The 19933-nt window shown below is 36.7% G+C and overlaps 1 protein-coding gene across 4 annotated transcripts in view; it reads left to right on the top strand.

The window, feature by feature from the left end:
- SEMA3A (semaphorin 3A) overlaps positions 1-19715 on the top strand; it is a 339853-nt gene extending 320138 nt beyond the window's left edge. For 3 of the 4 annotated variants that reach the window (XM_074827923.1, XM_074827921.1, XM_074827922.1), the window contains 4 exons: positions 3332-3489; positions 7603-7670; positions 13664-13806; positions 15399-19715. In XM_074827923.1, coding sequence (XP_074684024.1) covers positions 3332-3489; positions 7603-7670; positions 13664-13806; positions 15399-15854 — 825 coding nt within the window. In that variant the 3' untranslated portion in view covers positions 15855-19715. Of the gene's footprint in view, positions 1-3331; positions 3490-7602; positions 7671-10326; positions 10425-13663; positions 13807-15398 lie in introns of those variants that run through there. The other variant, XM_074827924.1, reaches the window with a different exon arrangement.
- Positions 19716-19933: the final 218 nt, after the last annotated feature.

Genomic DNA, 19933 nt, shown 5'->3' with positions numbered 1-19933 from the left:
CCTGAACAACTTATGCATTGTTACCAATAGACACAAAACTTCAGAGGACAGCATCCTAGAGCCATTGTAACACCCTATAGCTGCATAAATTCACAATTCTTTGGGAGCCAGGCTTGCAGGGAGCCCCTGGCTACCAACTGGCCCTGAGCCTGTCAGGTGAGGCTTCATAATTTTTTAAAAAATGTAGAAGTAGGCCAAAAAGTCAGGCCTGGCATTCAATCAAAGGTGACTTTTTGTGGAGCAAGCTCTCAACTTTTTCTCAGGGTCAGATTTATGATCCCCTGTTTCAAAAAGCCATTGGATTTCTGGTAAGATGGGAAAAAACCAAGGAGATCCTTGGCTGGTACAGGCCAGCTCCTTGTCTGGTGAACTGCTATGAAGAGCTTTTGTTTCTCCTCCATAAGATTCTCAATCAAAGACAAGGCAGAGACCTTCAGAAAGGCCTTAGTGATTACTTTTATAGTATTTTTCAGAGAGTACTGAATTTTATTCAGAGATCACCGTTTCTGTCCATAGTGAGCATATAGAAAGGACCAGCTCAAAACGGATGTCACTTAAACAGCCCCCTGAACTATTCTGCATCAGTTACTTTTCAAGACATAAAATTAAATTAAAAGGGATTTGAACATCATGCTCCCTAAAGTTCCTTTTGAAATTCTGCCTAAGTTCTTTTTAAGTAATACATTTTTTTCATCCCTCTTTTTTTTAAAAAAAAAAATTTCAAATGAAAAATCCTCAGTTATCTCTTTGTCTGGCTTCTAAGGAAAGACTGCATTTTGGACATCACCATGGGGCAAACAAAAACCACTGCATTGCTTAAAACATTAGTCTCCTCAGCTTTTCTAGAGTTCTGATACTTCGGCAAGAATTTTTAGAGGACAACCTTCCCCCTCACACACCCCCTGGTTTGATCTGATAATCAGCTGATTTATTAAATTAACAACCTCTTGGGAGAGACTCTTTGCCCAAAAGGCAGTTTGACTCTGTATGGCAAAGTAAGGTCAGACCATTGATGCAAATCATTCTGTTATTATTTTCTGAATTTCATACTGCCTGGATTTATATATTGTTAGTGTCCAGAATAATGATCACCAGCTGGAGTCTAAAACCATAATCAGAAGAGCAGCAAACAGGGCAGCAGCCTTCAGGCTGTGCAGCACCTGAAACACATGCTGTAGTTCACTGGCTGAACTTTATGAACTTATCTACAAGGAATAGAGTCTTTAAGTAACGCTATTTTGGTCTCACTTTTTTTTTTTCCTTATGTGTTTCTGGTCATTCTTTAAGTCTAAATACATTTATTAGAAATCAGGGAGGGGTTTTTGACAAAAATGAAATTGGTTACAGAGGTACACAGGAAAGCATTACACCATTCTTCCTTATTTTCCCATGTGTATTCTGTGCGTTGATTTTTATATTAGTTGCACCACACGTTGCTACATGCTTATATAGATATTAATGCCCCAATTACATAGGACTCAGATCAATACCATCTGGACATTTAAGATACTTAACTGAAGCTCTAATTTGACCTGCGCTGCCTCCATAATCAGTAAAGAGAAAAGGCATCCCATGAGAAATTATTAGGTCGCCTAAGATTTGAATTGCTGCTCTTTTTACTGCAGAACATACCCTTAAGCTGGGTACTTGAATAAGTGATTTAAGTTAGAGAGGATTAGCTTATCATGTCTGCTGCCTGTCATCTGCTTTTCAAGGATACCACACTAACTGGGCAGAGGTATGTACAGTTAAGGTTTCATGTAGAGCTCTGTGTGGTCAGAGATTTTTGCCCAGAGAATGTGGGTTTACAACCCAGCAATGGCACTGTAATAGATGGAAGCAGCTGCTTAGAAAGGGCTTAGTTTTCAATCTACCAGTGAATTTTCCTTTGGGTGCTTTCCTTGTCATATTTTCGTTGACAAAATACTGGTGTTTATATAAGTGCATGGGATGTTTCTGTTACAATTAATATGTCTGTATAAACTGCCAAGCTGCTGTCTTTGAAAGAAGTTAACGCAACACTTTTTATGAGTGTTTTTGGTTTTACTGTCGCCTGGTATCCTCGTATTTGGGTTTCTGTCTCCTGGTATCCTGGTATCATTTCTGGTAGGTAAGTGACCTCAGCCACCTTCCATCCCTGAATTCCCTGGAAATGGTACCTCTGGGACATCACAGTGTAGGAGATGAAGAATTTTGGTAACATTTCCTGAAGTCTTATTTTTCACACCAGCTTTATATTTTCTAAGAAAGAAAAAAATGTAATTTTTTATTTTCTTGGTGGGACTGCTTGGAGTTGGACATTAAAAACGAATGTATTAATTGCTCCCCCATGGGTGCTGAGTGACAGAGTTTAAGCTTTTGATACCAAAGTGTCAGTGTTTCCAAAACAGAAGGATTATGCCATTTAATTTTTGTTTATTTATTTTGTTTTCCCCTAGTTTTGCATCTCAGAGGGAAATGTATTTACTTACTACAGCCATACTTGTTTTCTTTGTGAATTTGTGCTAAGCTGAAATATGTCTGTTTGGACTTTCATGTGGGATCAGTAGTTCAGTTTCCTTACGTCCCTCTGGGGACCAACTTCCCTAATGGACCACATGAATTTGATATCAGAGAGAAAATTGGGAGAGACAAGATAGTCTGTCGTGATGCCATACAAAGCTGTAGTTCATTTTGTATTCGCATTTTTTTATTTACTTTATGGCTTCTGTCTGCATTTGAGCTACATCTTCCACTCAAGACTGTTTTTTATCCAAAATAAAGTAAGCCATCTCCCCTCATTAAAGATATGTTTCAGTTAGAGTATGTGACGTGTAGAAGAGTATGAAGCATCTGAATTATCAGACATGCAAAGAACTGCGTGCATGGCAGCACTTCCAAACTGAAATATCTTAGCATCAGTCTGAAATAATTTACTTTAGGTTTCCCCCCACACCTACTCAAATCAATGTCATATATAGGAAATTTACGTGGGTTTCTTTTTCTTTAAATTCAAAAGCATATTCTCCATTGTGTTCTGTCACTGATTGTAGTGCTTTCCCAGTGCAGGAATCTGAATATAAAAGAAAAAATGGAAGAGTACTTTAATTTTTCTTACTGTTTAGAGAAGCCACCAAGAGCTTCATACAAAAATCAAAGTTTTTCCTGTTCAATTTTTTTTATCCTGAGGACAATTCTTTTCTCATTCTTTTAGTGTACATCAGGATCATGATCCTTTATTGTATTTGTAATGGTCCTAACATATTATTACCTAACTTTTTTTTTTAATGCTTTCCTAGCAAAAAAAATGGCAATGAAATTTTTAATTTTTTTATAAAAACTTTTATAACAGCAACAGCTCTACATTGGCTCAGCCACTGGAGTTTCACAGCTTCCTTTACACCGCTGTGATGTGTATGGGAAAGCATGTGCTGAGTGTTGCCTTGCGAGAGACCCTTATTGTGCCTGGGATGGTTCATCTTGCTCACGTTACTTCCCCACTGCTAAGAGGTAGGTGCAGTTTTAGATCTCTGCATGGTTTGCTATTTGTTTGAACTGGTGGTCTCAATATGGCCAGAGGGTTTTGGAGATTTGTCATGGGATGGTTGACTGGAGATCTTTCTGTTACAAAAAAACCATAATTGTGGGAGTTACAAGCAATGTGAAGTCTTGGTTGATTTAAAGTGAACACTGCTACCTCTTGGGTTGGCTTAAAAAGCTGTTGAAAGAGAACATTCAGAAAAGAGTTGTCTCTTAAATGGATTCATAACTTTATATTCAGTAATAAACAGCAAAAAGAAAAAAATCCCTTTTCTCTAACATGAGGTGGGGGCTTGATATTAAAATGAAAGAACTACTTGTCCAAGTAAATTATCCTGCATTTTCATGAATTCTAATTCAAATGTAATATTTATAAAGTGTTTGGACATGAATGAAAAGCTATTTTTTAGTGATATATAACATTGTTGTTATTATTCAAAAGTATAACTTGTATGTGTTGATGTGTGTCTAAGTGCTACCAGATCAGAACCACTATTTTACACTCACTCTGCACTGATGCTAAAGGTGTTGCAATGCAAAGGTTAAGGGAAAACAGACTCTGCAAGTGAAAATAAAAATTTTATAGAGAATTTACAAGTCCTACTTGCCTGATCTGAAGATGTAAAATAATATTTTCTTTGCCTGCCTTTATCTCTGAAATTCGTTCTCTTAAAGTATATTAGCTAGTTGCTGAACAGCTCTTAGCTACTGAACTAGAAATTAGGAATAACTGAAAAGATAATCAGTTGCAAATAAGAACAGATACTGCTGTAGTGTTGAGATTCCCATGATAAATTGGCTAAAATGATTAAAAAGTGCTCACATTAAATCGAATATGCCAAACATCTTGAACTTCTGAAGAAACAAGGAATCCAAGGGCTTATATACATGAGGGCTTATATACATAAAATTAATGGTAGCAAATATTTAGCTGAGAATGTCAGGACTCCAAATTCCAGATTTGGATTGGTTGTTGCTGGTTGTTGCAGGAGATGAAATGTGGTAAAGGATGGGAAGTGGCATTTGTGTCACAGACTTTTCAGATGGAGGGGATTAAAATTTCAAGGTTTTCATTACAACATATCCTAAACAAATACTGGTGACAAAACAAAAAGCTGCTTACGGCACATCAGGTTCAGTTTTTGCACTAGGAAACAGAGTTAATCTGAGACAAGCTTTTTGTGAAATTCTTTAGAAAATAATTAAAAAGGAGAAACTGAACTCATCCCAAAAGAAGAGCTGGTCAAATTTTCTCAGCTGCATGGGCTAAATTCAAATTAGTGGTGGGACAACGGGAGTTTCTCTGTAGGAAGAGGAGGAAAGAGAGGAGAGGGAACTGTGAGGTTTTCAAGGAGAGTCTAAAAGATTGATTTGATCTGAAAGTTTTAAGGGTTAGAAGTGATTGTGGTTGAGTACTGCTTCTGACTCAAAGGAGACGGTAAGGTCAGGAATCACTGACTCACTCTTCTACCTCCCTACTAATCGTTATCCCTGTACCTCATCCTTTCTCAGCATTCACTAGCACCCATTCCTACTTTCAGCCCATCTCAAGACCCACAGAGCACATCATCCTGTCATTCATCTGCTTACACTGATGGAAAAATTAGGGCTCTTTGTCTTTTACTTATCCATCTCACCAACTTATTAAACAGCCGAACGAGCTCACTGTTGCCATCAGGGGTAAAGGGACTGAGACCTCTTCTTACAGGAATTAAGGGGCAGGGTTACTGGGGCTAAACTGGGTTGCACAGCTACAGAAAAACCTTGGGGTGCAGAATTTACTCTCCTTGAGGCCACTATGAAAGAAAAAATAATTCCTAAGAGTCTGGGATCCTGACAATGCATTCAGAAAAAGCCTCTGTCCCCCTCTACTTCCCCCCCTTGGCAGCAGCACCAGCAGAATAAAGGTCTGTGTTACTGGGGGAGAGGATTCTCTGTTTACCTGGTATTTGCTGTACCCACTGCCTCAAGCCAGCTTTGAATGCATGTATGACAAAATCAGCATTGCTGGAAACAGTTTAAATGTCAACATTTTCCTAATAATGAATCCTTGTAATTTTAGGCTCCAGAAATATTGGGAAAGTTGAGTCCTGAGGCAATTGCACAGATGCTTTACTAATAGTTGGTTTGGGGTCTTGGTTTTTGTTTTGGTTTGGTTTTTTTCTTCTTTTTTAAAAAGGAGTTTTTATGAGCCATGATTTTAATTTACTTTTCTTTCTTTGTATATTTTACAAGTCTAAATGACAGTTCAGAGCTCCTGTAGTGTGACCACTTAACTTTACCCCATGCAGATATGTTCTGGTTCATATTTCATAAATAATCATGTTGATACAATGGTGATAAGTGCGACATTTTCCTGAGATTCTAACTAAACATCTCATCCAGACTCCATTGACAGTAATATGAGTCGTTCCACAGACTTCTTCTCTGCAAATAGTATCCTATAAATAAGCTACATGTCAAAATTTAGGAAGGAGTAACAAAACGTTATGGTTCCTTCTGTTTTGGTGTATCTATACTCATTGGTAATGAGTAATATGAAGATGATATCTGAAATTAGGATTAGTACATTTTTTGAATCATATATCAATCAACAGAAGGATCTTTCTTATTAAAGCATGCTAATTCACTAGGGTAATTTCAAAGAAGTTTTTATTCAAAAAGATATAAAAAATGCACATTCTGAATTGTTTTTTCAAAAAAACCCCAACTGTTGTCATACTTCACACAACTAATTTCAGTTTAACATTTCAGTAGTTCTCAGTGGAAAAAATAAAATGGTTAAAATATTCCAGCCAAGAGGAGTCAGCTGTGCAGTTGATGGTGCCTCTGTGAGAACTCCTAGTATGTGCTGATGCTGGGCTGTTAGTGAGAGTCTGCAAAGGGGGCTAGCTAAAGGAAGAGAGATGGTCTCTGTACTGCAGAACAATGGCTTTTTAAAAATGTGGGCTGTTGTCACAAGGGAGTGACCAACAGTGCTTTTTACAAGGCTACTTGACTTTTGCATATCCGTTGCTGGATGCTATAATCCGAAATCACAGCATTGTTCAGCAGCCTAATCCTCTTTGTTCTCTTCTGATTTTGCAAGCCCTCAGGCTTTCTCTGATTCCTAAAGTAAAGTGCTCACACTTGAAACACATCTTTGTTTGCCTTGTTCTTTTTTCTTTATTTTATATGAAACGCTTTTCTCTGGCTCAGTTGAATTTTGTGTCACAGCTATTTACATAAAAATAGGAGTAGACAAAGAGAGAAAAACAAATGCAAAATAAAACTGTATTAAAAAGCTTTCTTGTGTGAAATACAACATTTTTTAGCACAGATCAATATGTTTTCCAAATGAGCCAGTGGAAATCAAGCTGGGAAAAGAATACACTACATTAAATGGACATGTAATAAAAGCTAGAACCCAGACTCAAGCTACAAAGGGTGGAATAAATGACATTTCAAAATCTTCCTATCCAACTTTTTTATTGAGTTTATTCTAAAGACAAAACCATTTGTAACAGTTTTGGAAAAGGTTTTATCAGAAATGTTTTGGTGAGATCTGTAGTGGCTGAAATGATCTATGTATTTTAATTTAGATTTTGTAGAAAATACAGCTCTTGGACATTCTTTCAAAGCCATCCATCCTAACATTTCATTTTATCTAAAAGATGCCATGATACTTAAAGTATTCTTTACTTGCAGAAAAGCTGTAGCTTCTTCATGTTTTTGTATCCATGTTAAACTGTACTGTATATACTTTGATCCCTTAGCAGTCCCTCTATCTATGAATCAAGTAATGAATTTGTCTGTGATCAAAATTGCCAACACAGTTAAAATAAGCTTCATAGGCTCAGTGCAAGACATATGTATTTACCAGTTTCTGAAGCCTTCACCTGTAACAGTAAAGTCTGATTCTACAAATTGTGATAATGCACAGAATATGGTAGTAACAATATGATTTCCTTCCCAGTGTTGTTTAGGTGCACTTATGACCTATGTAATTATATATATGTTCCATTTGTTCCTCTTCAGTCATGGCAAATGTGAATGCTAGCCACTGAGAATGTCACTAACGGTTTTCAAATATGGTATTTGCAGACGTACTAGACGACAAGACATCCGAAATGGAGACCCACTTACCCACTGCTCAGACCTGCAGCATCATGGTGAGTTATGGGTATCACTGAAGTACAACTATTTTGTATGTAATTTACAGACTGTGTATGAGGAGAGTAGGAAGCACATGAATGTTTTGTTGGTAATATTGTCTTGAACATCTGGGAAAGATTAATATAATACATCATTATCCCAATTTAGATTGCTCACAATGGCCTGGATCAGACACTGAAGACTTGTTTTTGTTTTTCCTCAAGTTAAGTTTTAAGCATTTCAATTTCTCTGCTTTGCTTACCTGATAATACTATACCATCAGGCTAGGCATATTATGTCAGAAAAGAGCCATATCACCTTCAGAACAGCTTCATATAGTTCACATAGGATGATAACCAAGCACATAATTAACTATCTTGGCTAAATATGGAATAGTCTGTTGTAGATGCCACACTAGCAGCCCCTAATATCGGGATGTTCCCTGCAGTATTCCCGTCCCATGTGCTTTCAGCATGGGTTTTCTTTGACATTTTTTGGTTTTGTTTTTGGTTGGTTGTTTCATTTTCACAGTGTATTGATCAGATCTTCCTTTCTTGAATTGTTTGGCTGATAAACATCTCACAGTTACTGATTTGTTGCCGAACTCTTCAGAAGACCTTCAATCAGAGAATGAAAAATGCCCATTTTGCCATAAGTGAAGAGAACACTTAGGCAATACTTCCCTCTGCTGGAAAAAATTATTACTCATGTTTGTGGTACATTTATAATAATAATTAAACCACGGGACAGATTTCTGGGATAAATAAAGAAGGGGTGGCTGAATATGGAGATACCTCAAAACCTTCATGTCCTTTCGGTCCTTGTAATAGCAAGAATGATAAATAGTCCAAAGTTGTACTTTTGTCAGCTATAATTCACCAGCACTACATTTCAGTAATACTTTATCTTCCTTTTTAATCATTTGAAACTCACAGCTAACATTACTGTAAGTTTTCTTTTTATTTCTCGATTGTCAGACTCAGGCCAAGCTACTCAGAGGGGAAATTGGTTTGGAAAAGTGCATCAACATGCAATTGTCAAGTTTTGAGAGCTCATGAACGCACAACTACTTTAGATTTGAACTAGTCAGTGTGGACTAGTAGAAAGCTCACAGATGTCCAGTTGCATGATATCTAGTAATGTTTAAAAAGTGTAGATGAGAACATGCATATATTGGGGTTGAGATGACATTTCAGTTCCCCAGTAGGAAAATTTCACCAGGCACTAAACATGGGTTTTATTACCAGCAGAAGCATGTCTTAGCTTTACCTTTTTATTATATGGACATTTTACTTATGAGTAAAATGATGATCTGGGCTACCACATGTCCAGTTTTTTTAACGTTCTCTTGTACTTGCCTGCTGTGCTTTAAACAACTATAGGTCTGTTCTTTATCTTCATAGACAAGAAAAGGATTTCAAAACACTTTGTTTTTTATATCTTCCCATATTTGGTAAACGTATTTGTACCAAAAGATATCTTCTGTCCAAAGAGAAGAGAGTAATCCAGCGCAGTTTTTTCATTACAACAATCATAAGAACTCAAGGTCAGGAAGAAGCTATTGCATAGTACACCTGATCACAAGGAGCTTTAATACACCTTTGTCAAAATGAGCAGAGCAAGTATAAGACAAGATACCACTGTAAATTTTACTTAATAGTGAAATGAAGACAGCATGATTAGAATAATTAGTAAGTTACAAAAAATACTGAGGGAATGCAGTTTTAGGTCCTAGACTTTAAGGAAACACTGTCAAAATACTTTATATTGCTCTTGAGTGAAATTTTCTCTGAATTAATTCTGACTTGTAAATGTATAAAATTATCCTATATTTACTTGTCATTTACACATGATTGTGCATAGTAGAGGCAGCTGCATGGGCCACAAACTTCCTATGCCAACTTATGCCAAGTTTTTCCTTGGTTATGACTCATAGTTTCCTGGACAACAGATGAAGAATTGGGTTTGTCTATAGTCAAAACTAAGCTCCAGCAATCATTTACTACTTGTCTATACATTCCTTTGCAGTAACTGCCAGTCGATTCTCCACGTGAACCAGCAGAAACAAGAACAATTTCTTACTATATATCTCACTTTCAAAGACACTGCAGAAGCTTACTTTGATATCAGTCTGAAGCAATAATGCTTTTAATAAGGTTTAGGCAGCTCTTTCAGTTACCCTTTTGTGTAAATGTGTAAGAAATAGTATAAAATGACTACACAACAGCATTAGAGGGAACTGAGGATCCTTAGCTGTACAGGCATTTGACCAGGCATTAATGCTTAAATCTAAAAGCATGGTCACCTTTGTGTCAGCTAAAGGACAAATTTTTTAAGCACAGCATATTAGTGCTATCAAGAAATCAATCAAGTTCTTTTTTGAAGAACTTGTAAACAAAGAGGCACCAGTTTTTAGGTGATTTATCCCAAGGGAAGCTCAAAGAATCACTCTGAATTTAACTGTATAGTGAGATTCATTCATCTACAAAGCAATCTTGGTGTAAGTACTTAGCCTTTCATACTTCTTTGGTTATGTCAGAAATTATGTATTTATCAGGGTTGTAAACTGATACTGCTGTTGGGTTCATTTTGGGAATTACAGTTCTCAGGCAGGATTTTGGGTTGAATTTCATAACCAACTTCATGACTTCTATAATTTTCTAATTCCTCCAGCTGCTCTTCTGAACTTCCCAGACTTTCATTCTTCCTCCTAGTCTCTTCAGTTTCTCCCTCAGTCCCAGAGCTGCACTCTGATCCTGTGGATTATTCCATCACTCTGCTTACTTTCTTGCACTCCACATGTGCAATATTACATGAACTTTATAGACATTTCTGGACCTGCTTTCTGCTCCCTTAAATCATGGAAATGGAATTTGAAGGATCTCTTAAATCCTTCCTCTCTCATTGCATGACTGTCACCCATACTATATTGTCTGGAGCTGTGAGGAAATTTAAAGGGGGCTTCTGTCACTTTCCGTGTTGATCTCTAACACGCTAGAATGCCATGGACCAGATCCAAGAAAACACTCAGAAGTTTGAAATGCCATCAGAGCACCCACCTTCAAGGTAACTTCCATGAAAACTTGTGACTAGCTTCTTAGATACTAAAAATACTTAGAATCTAAAAAAGATCAGAGGATGGAACACCTCTCCTATAAGCACAGGCTGAGAGGGTTGGGGAAGAGACCCTGGAGAAGAGAAGGCTCTGGGGAGAACTTACTGCAGCCTTTCAGTGCTTAAAGGGAGCTTATAAGAAAGATGGGGACACACTTTTTAGGAGGGCCTGCTACAATAGGACAAGGGGTAATGGTTTTAAGCTAAAAGAGGGTAGATTCAGACTAGGTATAAGGAAGAAATTTTTTACGATGAGGGTGGTGAAACACTGGAACAGGTTGCCCAGAGAGGTGATAGATGCCCCATCCCTGGAAACATTCAAGGTCAGGCTGGACTGGACTCTGAGCAACCTGATCTAGTTAAACATGTCCTTGCTCATTGCAGGGAGGTTGGACTAGATGACCTTTAAAGGTCCCTTCCAACCCAAACTATTCTATGATTCTAAGGATACCTAGATACCTAAGTTTTCCAGCAGATGCTTCTCTATATACTTAAAAATAAGCTATTTCTCATGGGCTGTAGGACCCTTGCCAAAGAAATATCTATTTTTGTCCTTTATACTGATATTTAGGATCTAAAAGACTGTCTCCTTGGATCTGATGAGACCAGTGTTACATGTGCTTTGCTCCTGTATAATTCACTTGGACTATGTTGTGTTTGGGAAAATATAGTCAAGTGGTGCTACAAGCCACCTACTTAGTAACCTGCTGGTTAAATCAGCTATTTAGGATGTGGGAGAAGAGAGCTCAAAGTCCGTTTAGGCTTAAGAGATTGACTTGATAGCTCTACTTCCAATACAAGCACCCGAACTATCAGATTGCTGTTATTGAAGTTGGGCCATTTTGCAACCATGATTCAAAGTTCATGGAGCCTGGGAGAAAGGAATTGAATGCATCCCAGAGCGAAATCCCTGTGTTTCCATTCTTTATTCTGGAAGCCTGTAAATCTGTTTCACAGAAACACATCACTAGAGCAGTAACGTATGTGTCCCAGGCTATAAAAGGAGACATTTCCTTCTGACTGTCTTATGCTGCAGCCCTACATGTGCTATCTGTTGTGGATCCCAGTTCAGATATCAAACTGCCTCTTGTTGACTAAGTGAGGATCTTTGGCTGCCTGCTCAGCCGTCTGAATTCTGTTCCTAAATGAGAGCACTTAACTTGAAACAGAAGAGCCAGGACATCAGTCAGCCATTCACAATGTTCAGTCTGGACCCATGAGTTATCAGCTAATAATTTCCATTTCTAATCTTCATTTTATCACTTCTAGTTCTATTCAGTTAATCTCTTCACATACTCCCAGTTCCTCTGTTTCACTGACTCAAATTCAACCATGCTCCATCTCAGACCTTCCCACTGGTACCCCTGGTCACATTCTCTTCCAGCTGTTTTGCCCTTCTCTTGCTGCTTTGCTTTCTAATTCATTCCTCCATTGCTCCGCATTTTCCTGGCCCTACGCTGTACTTCATAAGGATGTGGTTTCTGAGAGATGTTATAAAAGTTTCACTTGGTTGTTTATATAGCACCCCACTTACTTGCTGGAAAGATTCACAATCCAGCAGAGGAAAGCAAGCTAACACATTCCCTATTTGTTTAGTGTTAATAGGCCATTTGATGTTTCCTTACTGAGAACTGGACAAGCACCAGTCTCTATTCTGCCCCCCATCCCTCTCCCATCCTCTCTCAGGGCTGCAAGTCATCATGGAATGAAATATGATTGCTGTATCAACATAAACCTGGAGCTCAATTTTAGTTTTACCTTTGGCTCAGTCATCCAGCAAACAGCCGGTGTTTGCTAAACAACATGGCCAACATGATAAAGGCACAGTGGAAGCAAACAAAACTTGACAAAGGATTTCTCTGAGAGCATTTTAATTAGACATCATTTTCCTGTTAAAACATATCAAAAGAAGTTCTTTAAAGATTTACAGTGCTAAAGATCAAAAGTGGAAAATGGAAAGAACGACAAATAATGGCAAAGAGACAGGAAACCCCATGAGATCAACAGTGTTAAATAGCTTACCAACCCCTTCCTCCCCATCTACTCTCCAGGATTAGTGTACTGTTGCCACTTAAGTCTGTAACAGCATTTTAAAGAGCTAAGGTGGAGAGTTGAAATATGATGCCTTACAGCCTCTGTGGTATTGGAGAAGAATCAAATGCTGTATAAGTCCTATAGCTATGTGATATTTCCAGCAAGTTGATGAATATCTTGAAACATTGTTGTTACAAAAGGAAGTAATTTATTTAACTTTCTTTTTCCCCTCCCATAATGACTGGTTTATTAACCTCATTACATTTCCATAAATTATATCAGTATGAGAGGAAATGATTAATTGAAGATTGTTTCCTCAAAAACATTATTCCTGGTCATTAACAGCTTCAGCAAACTGCAGTGCCATATAATCTAAATATATTATACTACTTTTAAATAGCCTCATGTTTTATTACTTTGCTCTAAAGTATTATGATCATAGAGCCCAGGAGGCATCATTACAGACATTCTGCAACTACATCCAGAGTTTTCTCACTGCATACAGTTTGCTATTAAAAATTCTTGTTGTGTCCTAGATATTTTCCTTGATAAATAATAATGAGATTTACACAAAATTTTGCAATAAAATTCATTAACTTCACATACTGTGATGTTAACAGCTGCTAGGATTCAAAATACAAAAATAAGTATAAAAAAAAATCCTACCAGGGATCCTTACAAAGATAGAGATAATGGAGATTTTCCAAATGGCATACTGATATGGGGAAATTTTTCTTTTAAAGTTTTTATCTTTAAACACCTTAAGGGAGCCCAGTTTCTAAGCAAATGAATTCACTTAGCAATTAAGATTTTTCTTTCCTGGTAATTTAATTGTTTTTTTCTTTTTTTTCTTGCTTTACAGATAATCCAAGTGGTCAGACCCTGGAGGAAAAGATTATCTATGGAGTAGAGAATAGCAGCACTTTTCTTGAGTGCAGTCCAAAATCTCAGCGTGCTGCAGTCTACTGGCAATTCCAGAAGCAAAATGATGACCGCAAAGAAGAGGTACAGTACAAAAAATAAAGAGATGCAACTAGTCTTCTCTATGAGGATATAGTTGAACCTCAGTCCTTCCCAGAATAATGTCCATCTCTATTTTAGTTTAGCAGAATTTCTCTGGAATCTTACAATTTCTGTTGTTCTTCACCATACTCTTATCACTATAAAATCCCATAAGCTCTCTAATAGATTTTACAGACTGTTACATCATAAAACATTCATATCCTCTCCCTAGTCAGACCCCCTGCAAAACACACTGGTTTTCCCTTAGATATCTCAGAAATACAAAGAGTTAGCATGCTATCTAAGTGCCACCGAAAGCATCATACAAGGATTACGTTGAATTTAAATATTACAAAGACTTTAAAACTGCCACTGAAAAAAATTCTATCTGCATTCATCTAATTATACTGTTTGACTGAAACATAGTCTAACAGGAGCATTTCCTATGTACTACGCACTCTAAGACTTTACTGCAGATAAGACAGAGATAGAGAGAACTGGGAACTGTAGTGGACACGAGGGTATGAAAACTTGTACATGTTTTTCATCAAAAGCAATATTCATAGAGGCAAAGACACCAACTTTCCCTGCTTGCATTACACTAAGCTGATACTTTATTTTTCTCCTTCTCTTGTCACCAACATTCTTATGTTATTACTCAGCCAGGTTCTCAAGTCATGTCACTATCAAGCTAGGTCATACATATCTTAAGAGGATACTCTACTCTGGTAGGGAGGGAGATCAAGCTAGGAAACAAAAACTTATTTGTTGCATTGAAGTATTTGTAAATATACCCAAACTACCCTGAAGCATTTATTTTTTTAAGAACATGTACTAAATACTTAGTTACATTAGCAGCTTTAGATATTTTTGCTGGTTTCTTTGTTTGCATAAGGGGTAAATTATTTAGAATTGATTCTTGGTGGAGAGAGCAGCAAACAGGTTTGTGCCATTTCTGTTTGTATCAACATGTGCATTCAAAGGAAGAAACTATCTTCTAGATATTAATTAATTCAGAAAAATACAGTACTTTGGACAGCTGCTTTTTGAATATTAAAATTTTGAGATTTAAACCTTAGTGTTTCTTTGTAAATTCTCCACTTATGCAGATCCCACTTCTATGTATAAAGGCTTTTGTAGTAAGGAACAATAGGAAGATGGAGAACATTTCCCACAAATATATCTAGGCTTGACTAAAAGATAATGATAAATGTGATGTCAGTAATATAGCTGAATGCATCCATGTGTACTCTGCTGGTTATAGCCTTGCATCTTCTGTAATCTTACCAGCAAGTCCATCTGACAGTTGATACAGATCTTTGTAGCAACAGATCTTTGTAGCAACAGTAGGGACTAAGGAGTAAATGCTTAATCCACCAAACTCTTTGCAGTACACCAGTAGTTTTTCCAGAGTATTTGAGCCTTCCATTACTACAGATGACTAGCAAGGGGTTTTCCATTCATGTCGGTTTGGGGATTTTTGGCCAGGTTTTACCATCTGAAAGGAGCAGGACTAAGGAACTAGTAAGGTTAGAGGATAATGTTGCACATACATGGAAGATGACTATTGAAATTACCACTTTTTTCCAATACAGATAAAAGTGGATGATCGCATGATCCGAACAGAACAGGGCCTATTGCTACGAAGTCTTCAACGGAGAGACTCCGGTATTTATTTTTGTCATGCTGTGGAGCATGGCTTCATGCAAACTTTGCTTAAAGTGACCCTGGAAGTAATTGATACTGACCACCTGGAAGAGCTGCTCCATAAAGAAGAAGATGGTGATGCCTCCAAGACCAAGGATGCTACCAATAGCATGACCCCCAGTCAAAAGATCTGGTATAGAGACTTCATGCAGTTAATCAATCACCCCAATCTCAATACAATGGATGAGTTCTGTGAGCAGGTTTGGAAAAGAGACCGCAAACAGCGCCGGCAAAGGCCTGCCAATGCGCAGGTGAATACAAATAAGTGGAAGCACCTACAAGAGAATAAAAAAGGTAGGAACAGGAGGACCCATGAATTTGAGAGGGCACCACGGAGTGTCTGAGCTACATTACCTCTAGGAACCTCATCCAAGTAGAAACTTGTATAGACAGATAACTGGAAAAAAATGCAATATTCATGAACTTTTTCATGGCATTATGTGGATGTTTACAAGAGTGGAAAGTTCAAACAATTTCCACCAGGTTTAAAAAGAATCCATTTCTAACTTTCGTAGTAACTCCTTCCTCTCTGCTCTGATTCTAAGACCAGAAAGACCAGAGTTTCAAGGATGATAACTCACCCGGACCTAGCTTACTGCTCAAAAAGTTCTTCAAGTGTTCAGCAGGCAAGTTTTGCTTTCTCTTTTGCCTGAGATATAAACAAAATGCTGTATTTCATGCTGTCATCTTAAAGAAAAAAAAAAAAACAAAACCCAGCTTTCATCATCAGCACTACCATTTCTAGACTTATGTATAAAACTGCATGAACTCATTAAGCTGATGAACGTCTAAACACGTGATTGGACACAAGGATTTTGTTCTTGTTTTGTCTACCAGTTCTCCTGTTTATATGTACTAGAAGAGGAAAAAACAATACTGAATGAGATTGTTTGTGGAAATATGAACAACATAAGCCATCCATCATCTAGAAGAACAAAAAATGTGGAGTACACTGGCCTACTACTGATGACTTCTTTCAGCTTTGATCTAAAAAGATGTATTTTATTAAAACTATAATTTAAATGTACCATGAAAAATATGCAGCAAACATTAGCTCTTTTCTAAAATAGATTAGACTTTTTTTGTCTTAGAAATATTGTACTTTCTAATTATTGGTTTAGAGGAAAAAAAGACAACTTCCAATTATGAGCTGCTTTACTCTTTTGTTTGGAAAATCTTCCAGGGGAGCTAGTCACACTGCAGTTAACCTCCTCCCCTCTCAGTAATCTATATGACATGTAACTTCAAAACAATTTTAAAACTAAGCTATTTTAACATGAAAGTCGCTGTATAGCATGGAAGTCTTCTGCATTCTTTTTTTCTAAGTATCATATTTGAAATGATTCAAATTGTATAATACCTTGCTATAGATTGAACCAATGAAGAGGAGAGCATTGATTTTCAGTTGTATATTTTTTTTTAATTAAAAAAAGTAAATAGCATTAAAATACCCTCTACTAATTACACTCCTGCTTTCTTGGTTCGTAAATATTTGTGAATGCTAATATTTAAATACTGTGGCTCATAGACTGTCATATATCCATGAGCAAAGCTCACATTCAGTTTAAGGAGTTTTGTTCCCAGCTCAGTGGTAGAAATATGTCCACACTACTGATTCTCAGTGCTCCATTCTTTCTGTGGGCCAGATCACCCAAATGCAAAGAACCAGCACTAGGCCACATAAATAGTAACCTCAAAGCCAGCTCTCTGTTTTAAGATCTAAGGGACGGTTTTATCTGTGGGTGGAATCTGCTGCGGTAGTAAATTGGTGAAGTTCAGCTTAAGACTAGGTTGTACTAACAGGTAATTTGGTCCTGCACTTCTGTCTTATTCTATATACAGGAGAGCAACAGGGTAAAACAGACAATGTACTTGCACCATAAGTGTCAGTTTAGGGTTATAAGTAGTGGATTTATTCACCTCAGCACAGATGTGCCTTTGGTCCCCAGTTCTATGGTGTCCAGTTCTTTTGAGATCATCTTTCTCCAGCCTCCCATATTTTATCTTGGTAGAGTCCGTAAATGACAGAATTTCAAGTAATGTCATTGTGGGGAAAATTAATAGAACAAAGTCCTTAGTTTGCTAAAGGAGCTTTTATATAAAAGTGTGTCTGTATTGATGACTGATCTGTTTTGTTGTTATTCATTCCAGATTATTTAATTTATCAATCACTACACTCTCAGCCTTATTAGATACAGTATAACACAACTGCTGTGACAGCTTCTCTCACAATACATCCCAGTCTCCTTGCCACTCACTAATTCAAGTACTGTTCTGATTAGTGAAGCCTTGTATTCTTGACTCCATAACAATTGGATTTTCACTAACAGCGCAGTCGCTTTAGTCCCCTTTGAATTTTTTGCAGGGAATGAACGTGCAAGATTTTTTGTCATTTAATTCTTTAGCAAAAAATTTGTTGAATACACAAGGAAAAGGCTGTAATGATTTAGGAAAGCACTTAGGAATTTAGTTTTAAAGTAACTTTAAGTCTCTCTTATGTTCAACTTGACTCCTGTGAATTTTAATATGCCATTAAATTCCCATGGTTTCATGATGTGCTGAATAGGGATGAATTAAAACATAAGTTCAATTATGAGCTTTCCTTTACAGACGTATTAACTTTTCAGCTCAGCTTATGATGAATTTCTGAGCACTGTTGTCAGCGGAATTATTTAATTGTAATTACAGAACACTACAGCCTTTTGTATAGGGCTATTGTGTACCATCGAGTCATTAGAATCCTCTTTGTTACAAAAGGAAACAGTTTTAAAGTGAACCTCGGAAAATTCAGTGGGAAAATTACAGATTGATTTCAACAGGCCCTAAATTACTTTGTTTCCTTTTTTTACATATTAATGGAATTGCTATCTAACTTTTTTTCTCTACCATGCTCATAGCAACTGGTTCTATAGCAACTTGCTGCAAAAAGCCAAACCAAAATCTCCTTTTCACCACCCCTGAAGAAGAAATGGATTAAATTAAGTCAGGATTCTAAGATATGTTTTTCTATACAGAGAAAGATAATCTGTGGGAACAAAATTACAGAAGTTGCAAAGTTTTTACCATAGCCTGGCAGTTTAATTGGACAATTTATATAATCAGATCTTGCAAACTTCAATCCAGTCCTCACTGACATGAGTAGTCTTGTTTATGTTTTTGTATTTGCTTATATAAATAAGAGGGCAGAAGATCAAACCATCAGTGGAAATTTTTGATTTTCAAGTTCATATTATGGTCAAGTTAAAAGAGCATTTACTACTGATGTGAAATGGACTTTTTTCAAAGAACTTTAATGAATTCGTGTACAGAAAGATGCCCTGCAGCTTCAGTAAAATTCATACCCCTATTTGTGTCATTATTGTTTAAAGGAACATAAGGTTCGAAGATAAAGGTAAAAACTGTATTTCTGTAAATTGTCAATAAAACCCTCTAAACCTCTAGTTACAGACTTAGAAAAAGTAAGTAAAAAGTTGTGTTTAAGCTGGAGAGAAATAAAGGATTTCATTTATAACCAGAAAGATCTATTTTGATTTGTTTGAAAATATCCATTTGCAAGGAAAAAAAAATGCATTGAATCTTATTCTTAATCATTTAGACTTTGCACTTGCATGGATCACTGAAGATGGGAAATTGTTCAATGGCTCCTAAAAACTGTATGGTTATGTTAAACTATAACATCAAACTGAGAAAATGTGCATCTTTGCAGAACAGAGTTAAATCTTCATGACCCAATAAAGTCACTATGTAAAAAAATTAAATTAAATTAAATGCATGTGAATGCGCATTTACTGATCCTTTTTATGTATTATTTAGTGAATATCAATGGTATGTGTTTAATAGTTCAGTTTTTGCTACCTACACATTAGCCAAAAGAGATGTAAATATTTTTGACTAGATACAAAGGTACAGTGTAAAGTACTGTTATCTAGAGGTACTCCATTTCGGTGTGTTCAGCATAATACTAAAATGTAAGATTTTGCCACACAGGTGATTAAGTGGTTTATTTCCTATATCGGTGACAAAGTTATGCACTTATTCTTTAAGCGCATTCCTCACTGGGTAGTAAATAATTCTACTTCTGTATTTATCACTTCAATTCAGATGGGATCTAGAAAACTGGAGAGAAAAAAATGTAATGAAACTGCTGCTGTAAATTATTTCTTTTAGCATGTATTCAGTTGTTAAATAAACATTTCTTCCAAATATTTGAAGTTTGCTGTCTTGACTGTTTGCATGGAAATGTACCCTGTAACTTTCTTGACCGTACAGAGTGCATTGTTGCCAATATAATGCTATCAGTGTGTATGAGCTGTTTACAAGGCCAGAAGGGTTGCTATTTTTGTTAATGGCTTTTACCGTTTCTTTTTGAAGACAACAAACAAATAATGCCTGAAATGAAAACTACAAACCTATCTTCAGCCTG

This window comes from Strix aluco, chromosome 5, assembly GCF_031877795.1.
Source record: "Strix aluco isolate bStrAlu1 chromosome 5, bStrAlu1.hap1, whole genome shotgun sequence".
Lineage (NCBI taxonomy): Eukaryota > Metazoa > Chordata > Aves > Strigiformes > Strigidae > Strix > Strix aluco.
Note: the sequence above shows the minus strand (reverse complement) of the source record. Positions and strands in the feature narration are given on the sequence as shown.